This window comes from Littorina saxatilis, linkage group LG2 (genome assembly GCF_037325665.1).
Source record: "Littorina saxatilis isolate snail1 linkage group LG2, US_GU_Lsax_2.0, whole genome shotgun sequence".
Classification (NCBI taxonomy): Eukaryota; Metazoa; Mollusca; class Gastropoda; order Littorinimorpha; family Littorinidae; genus Littorina; species Littorina saxatilis.
Window position 1 is genome coordinate 77,501,190 of NC_090246.1, and position 6,795 is coordinate 77,507,984.

The 6,795-nt window shown below is 41.6% G+C and overlaps 1 protein-coding gene across 1 annotated transcript in view; it reads left to right on the forward strand.

Moving 5' to 3' along the window:
* The window catches only part of LOC138959774 (titin-like), a 533,368-nt gene that overhangs the window by 138,646 nt on the left and 387,927 nt on the right, over window positions 1-6,795 (forward strand). Inside the window, exons 94-101 of the mRNA XM_070331384.1 lie at window positions 308-395; window positions 925-1,054; window positions 1,582-1,718; window positions 2,069-2,234; window positions 3,086-3,232; window positions 3,619-3,810; window positions 4,268-4,464; window positions 5,885-6,014. Coding sequence (XP_070187485.1) covers window positions 308-395; window positions 925-1,054; window positions 1,582-1,718; window positions 2,069-2,234; window positions 3,086-3,232; window positions 3,619-3,810; window positions 4,268-4,464; window positions 5,885-6,014 — 1,187 coding nt within the window. The remainder of the gene's footprint in view (window positions 1-307; window positions 396-924; window positions 1,055-1,581; window positions 1,719-2,068; window positions 2,235-3,085; window positions 3,233-3,618; window positions 3,811-4,267; window positions 4,465-5,884; window positions 6,015-6,795) is intronic.

Consider the following 6,795-nt stretch of genomic DNA (forward strand, 5'->3'; position numbering starts at 1 on the left):
GAAAGTTTTGACACAATGTTTTTTATGTCTTGGATTCTTACTGCTTTGAATCTGCAACATGGTTATGGCAGTTATTATCTATCTGTGGATTTAAGTCACAATGCAACATGTGATTATTATTTCCTGGGAAATGTTGTTTTGAATGCCAGTATTCTGCTTGCAACAGATTTTATTTGAACTTTAAAGCTTATTATCGGCTTACCTGTACCTGCCATGTATGTAGAACCAGTTGTGTCCACTTTGAATTGTTTTACATTTATCTACAAAAATGAATGACTGTGGATTTGTGTGTGTGCATTTTTTTCAGGTTGGAAGTTCATTACACAGGGTCTCCTCCACCCATCATTTCATGGTACAGGGACAACTTTGAGATCCAACCGTCAAGGGACTTCCAGGTGTGTTTTCAGGTCTTAGCAAACTGTTGTGTAGGCTGTTTTCTGGTACTCTATAATTCTTTTGCAGATGTTGTCGCTTTTGTGTGTGTAAATATATTAAGAAGGCAGATGATATTTCAAGTCCGTGTTTGCTAGTGTATGAAAGTGATTTATTTGTGATGTATCTTTGGAAGAAGACAATTTAATTTCAGTGAATATTTCCTGTGAGATAGTGTGTGTGGGTGTATGAGTGCCTGCATGTGCATGCGAGCGAGTGAGTGAGAGTGTGTGTGTGTGTGTGTGTATGTGTGTTTGTGTGTGTGTGTGTGTAATAATAATAATAATGGACATTTATTAATCGCCGTTTCTCACAAGAGCTCACGGCGATTTACATATTAATGTGTGTGTGTGTGTGTGTGTGTGTGTGTGTGTGAGCGGGAACGAGCGAGTGTGCATGTGTGTGTGTTGGTGCGTTGTGTTTTAGCTAGCTTATTCAGTGTAACATAGGTTCAAATGACAGCAGCTAAGAGAGTGTCTGCTGATGTTTCAGATTTCGACAACTGCAACTACAAGCACCCTGCACATACCTGAAGTATTTTTGGAAGACTCGGGCATGTTCTCCGTCAAGGCATACAACAAGTTTGGCCAGGTTCAATGCAAGGCCAAGCTCACTGTTGTCGGTTAGTTGGATTTGCTTCCTCTACTATTTGAATTTTTTTTTTTATTGTTGCTTGAACAATTTTAATTTGTATGTCATAAATTTCATTCCTGTTGTCTTCTTCACCTTGAAAAGTAAAAGTTTTAAGTAACAAAAAATAAATAGCACTGATTTGAAAGGTTTTGGCATTGTAGTGTTTACTTTTTTGTTTGATTTTAGTGCCTTCACATTTGAAGCTGCTTTAAGCAGCATGATCTGTTTATCAATATCCTTTTGATGAGTGAACTTTCGTAAATTTTAACAACTCAGTTTCATACAAGCAACTACAGTGGAACCCCCTTTTAAGGCCTCCAAAGATCTGAGAAAATCAGATCTGTTTAAGAGAGGGACTCTTAAAATGGGGGTAAATGTACAAACGCTATGGGGGGGGGGGGGGGGGGGGCCTTGAAAGGGGGGTTCCATCGTAGTACCTGCAAGAGCTGGTTGTAAAGTTTGCAGCTATCCCCACTGTTTGGCGTTCATGCTAAAACCATTTCTAACGTTTTGCAGAGGCAGAAGCACCAGAGCGTGAGACATCCCCAGAATTCCACAACCTGATGAGAGACAACTGCGCCACCCAGGGAGAACCTGCCACATTTGATTGTCAGGTGGTGGGCAACCCCCCACCCAAGGTCCATTGGGAAAAGGTGGGATGCTTCTGCTTTTTGCAGTCATGTGGCATGTTCTGGCTTGTCTTGTTATTTCCAAAGATTCATGCAAGTTTTGTGGACTTTGAGATGAAGTCTTCATTTTGCAAAAACCTATGCGAAAGGAAAATTGACAAACTAATTGGTGTTAAGGAGCTATAGAAATCTTTAACATTTGAACATCTGTTGAGTGGATATATACTATGAACACGTTTGTGGCTCATTTGCAAATGTGGGCCTGTGAATGGTACTAAGCACAGCACAGGTTCACTTCAGGCTTTTGGAGTATGTGTTAGCTTTTGTTGTTGTTTATGTAAAAGTGTTCACAACCGTCACTCTCTGCTCTGCAGGATGGCGTTCAACTGCGTGACAGTCCCAGATGGAAGTTCATTGATGAAGCGGAGAACCACACGCTGGTGATCTATGAGGTCCGCCCAGACGATGCTGGCCAGTATGCCTGTGTGGCCATCAACAGTGTTGGCAAGTCCACCTGCACTGCCCGGCTGGATGTGGAAAGTGAGTGCTTTTGCTTTGGGTCTTTTCTGCTTTTTTTAAATGTTGGTCACGTTTCTGAAAGAAAAGGCCTTTGTTACCTTGCTGGTTATCTAAAAGAAATGGCTTTAAATGATAAAAAAAAATTGAGGGTGATAATTATAGCTGCTAGTTAACTCTTTGAAGACATAAAACGGATCAATGAAAATAAAACAGTAGCAATTTTCTTTCTTTCTTTATTTGGTGTTTAACGTCGTTTTCAAACAATAGCAATGAAAAGTATCAAAAAACAAAAATGGTAAGGTACTGGAACAACACATTCACAAGTAATTATCACCCCAATTGTCTTCATAGTGGAAAGACAGACAAATAATGGAAAGTATCAATAACTAACCAGGCTTTACTGGCCTGCATAACTAAACATTTTCGTGATCTTTCTTTCTTTATTTGGTGTTTAACGTCGTTTTCAACCATTCAAGGTAATATCGCGACGGATTTTCGTGATCGCCTGGAGGCCACTTCCTCAATTTTGTCATCTTGAGGGAGAAGACTGCTTTCCAATTCAGGTTAAGCAGCAGTGTACTTATATACTGTCAGTGTTGGGTCTGAAGCAACCCAGCTCAGAAGCCTTCCAGAGCAGGTGACGGAGCGTTCAACACCTAACATCTACTAGATCTAAGAAACAAAGGGAAGTAAGCCCTTTCAATATAGACAACAACAGTAAGTGAGAGTTATGTGGAACCAGTCTCCTGGCATTTGAGAGAATGAGGAGCATTGGAATAAAGAAACGGCTTTCATCCTCCATTGAAATGAACGAAGGACTGTGAACTTTGTTTTTTACCCAGTAACTAACTGTGGAATTTGCTTTCTTTCAGTCCCCACCCAGCCAATGGAGTTCCAACCTCAACTTTCTGAGTTGGATAGCAAGGTACAGGCACCCAGAGTGGTAGAAGAGCCCCGCACTATGGAGGTGGAAGAGGGAGAACCTGTCAAGTTCACCTGCGTCATCACTGGAAAACCACGTAAGTGTGGACAAGTTAGACAGTGTGACAGTCATTTGGCTGTCTCTGTGGGTCGCAGGGAATACCGAGTGTATTTGAAGTTGAACTGATTGTACGGATGGACATAATGAAAGAGTCAAAACAAAGCAATTAAAACACGCAACAAAAAGGCTGAAAAATTGTGAGAAAAAGGATGGTTTTCTCAGAGCTGTAAATACAGTGTGTGTGTGTGTGCGTGTGCGTGTGTGCGTGTGTGTGTGTGTGTGTGTGCATGTGCGTGAGCATGCATGCATGCATGTGTGTGATTTATTTATTTATGATTTACAGAAAGCTCTCATTCGTCAGCTTTAAAACAGCAACAAAAGATCTTTAACATTCATAATCAATTCTCGTCATCTCTCTTTCAGCTCCGGTGGTTACTTGGTACCGCAACAACCAACTGGTCAAGCCGTCCAAGTACTTCCAGATGTCGTCCACCACTGAGGGTCTGCACACTCTGTCCATCATGGAGGCCTTCCCCGAAGACACGGGCACCTACAAGTGTGTCGCTCGCAACAAGGCCGGGGAAGTGGCCTGCATTACCTTCCTCAAAGTGCACGGTCAGTTATTGTCCCAGTTCAAACACAGTATATGCCTTATACAGTTCACTGGACTCTCATAAAAAACACAGAAAGTTAAAACTTTGTAATTCTATTTTTCAGTTTTTCTGGTCAGAAGAGAGAAACAGAGAACAATGGCCACTTTTAAGAACTAGACAAATCTGAGAACCCACATTTTAAGACCTATACAAAGTCCTGAGAAAGAAGCAGGGAGTCTCACAATGAAGGTGCATTTACAGACGTTATAAAAACAGAAAAGCTGAAAAAGCAAAGTCTGAAAAGATTTGATTAAGTTAAAATCAGGGAAAATAAGAGGGGGGGGGGGGGGGGGTCTTAAATGGTAAGTTCCACTGTGTAGGTAGCCATTTCTTCTCTTTTCTTTTGTGCTTGATGCATCTGATCAGCAGTATGCCACTCACTGGCTTTGTGTAACAAGCTCTCGGTCTGATCTAAACAGGTGTGGAGAGCGAACCAGAACCTGTGCAGCTGATGGCACAAGCACAGCCGCCAAGCTTCATTCGCCCTGTGGCCAACACAATGGTACCAGAAGGAACACCAGCCAAACTTGATGCTGTGTACTCTGGCCACCCCACACCTGAAATCACCTGGATCCGCAACGGCATCCAGACGCTGCATGACTCTAGGGACCTCAAGGTGAGAGAAAAGAGAACACAATCACACAGACAGACACAGACTGACAAACAGACAGACACAGACTGACAAACAGACACAGACTCAGACTGACGACAAAGAGGCAACACACAGACAGACACAGAAACACAGAATATCCTGATTTGTCTGAGATAAAAAAAAAGAGGAACGATTCAAATTCAATTAATATGGAGATCAATATTTGTGGCATTGCTCTTAGGATTTTCTTTCTACAGTGTATTAGTTTGTGTCTTATGGAATGCAAAGTTTAGCGTATGGTTGCACAGATGGAGGGCAAAAAGAGGGAGGTACCAAAAGGAGAACAGAGGCAATGAGCAAACAATAATGAAACACTGAATTGTTGTGTTTGTGATAAAAATAAGAGTCTCTGAATAGATATTGCATGCAGTAGAAACGAGGATGGTAAACATTTTCCCCTGCCAGGCAACGCAGTTAATCTCAAAGCTTTCACACTTCAATTACACATTAACATGCTTCCATTTGAAACTTCGAGGTCGTCATCGTGGGCTAATTGAAGCCCGACGGAGCGAAGCGACGGAGGGCTTCAATTAAACTATGGTCGGGTGTCAATCCACGATGAAGACCGAGAAGTTTCAAATGGAAGCATGTTAATGTTATTGTAATTCAATCTGACGACGATCTCTTTCCTGCTTTCCTGCGATGGTAAACAGACAGAATTGGTTCTGTTCTGTTCACACACTACTTTCAGTCCACCTACCTGCAAGGGTCAAGTCCCAAGAAATATGTCTCTGTATTCATATCTTATCACTCTGCTCCTGGTTTGTTTTCTTTCACATACATTTTCCTCCTCCGAAAACGGCGTATGGCTGCCTAAATGGCGGGGTAAAAAACGGTCATACACGTAAAATTCCACTCGTGCAAAAAAACACACGAGTGTACGTGGGAGTTTCAGCCCACGAACGCAGAAGAAGACATACATTTTCCCTTCTTTTTTGACGGGTTTCTAGACAGCAAACTCAAAAACAAATTCTTTTCATCACAAAAGCGATCTTTGGAATTGACTGACGTAGTCCGATCCCTTCGTGGTCGGCTGGGCGTTAAGCAAACAAACAAACAAACAAACTGACGTAGTCCGAAGAATTCATGCATCAATTTACGTCACGTATTCGACGTCATCACTTCACATACCTTATGGTCTCGGTATTTCATTGGCCTTCATATTTCCTACTTGTAAAATGACCCTCAAAGCTAACCGAGACTGTTTGAGGTTGTATCAATGCGCCTCGCCAGCAGGTGGTTAATGGCTTTTTTAGCGAGTGGTTATCGACAATTAATGACCGGTAATTTTTAATGAGTTGGGGCATTCTGACCAATCACTGAGGATCTGTTTCATTAAAACGCCAACTTGATTGAATTACAATATTTGTTTGTCTTTCTGCAGATCGAGACCACAGACAGCATGACAACTCTGACAATCTTCAGTGCTCTGCCAGAAGACATGGGCCTGATCACCTGCCGTGCCAAGAACCAGGCCGGCATTGCTGAGTGCTCTGCAGAACTCTATGTTCAGCGTAAGACTTGAGTCTCTTCTTCTGTGTCTTGTTGAGTCTTTTCACGTTTCCATTGCCATTTCCGTCCACTTTTCTATTCCAGGTGATAGCCACACCCCTTTGTTGGGAATGTGGTATTCAGAGGTAGGTTGTATTGTGTATACGTACCATTCATGTCTGTTGACGGGTTAACAAAACATATCATTCATTATCTTCTCTTCAAACCATGCATATTCCATCACAGGTACAATATTTCACCTTCCATTTGACATTCATTGAGCTAACTTATTGCATATCTATCACCATATATTCTGCCATCATCGTTATTCATATTGTATGGAGACATTTGCACACTCGTTCATCATACTCAGAGCTTGTATTCTCCTTGCATGTAACATGTCCAGTTGTCTGTGTGTGGTTATGAGAGAATAATGCGTGCTGGTTTTGTAACACAGTGCTGAAGTAAGACAGTTTCATTGCATCTGAAAATCTGCATGACCAAACCCAGTTTGAAGCCCTGTCTCTAATAATGATGACAATTTGTTTTTCAGGTGTGTGTGTTGACAGTTACATTTTTGTAACTTTAATTTTGTGTTACCTGTTGAATTTGCTGATGTTAGTTTTTTTCCATGATGTTTTTTTCTGTTTTCTTGGAATTGTTTCTGTTAATGCATGAATTTGGCATTGAAATGATGAAAACGACAATTGTCAAGAATTGAATGTTAAGCATGCTACCAAACTAGTAGCATGCCAAAAGCCTTCAAGACAAACTCTGCGAAAAGCCTCGTGCCAGCGGACATGC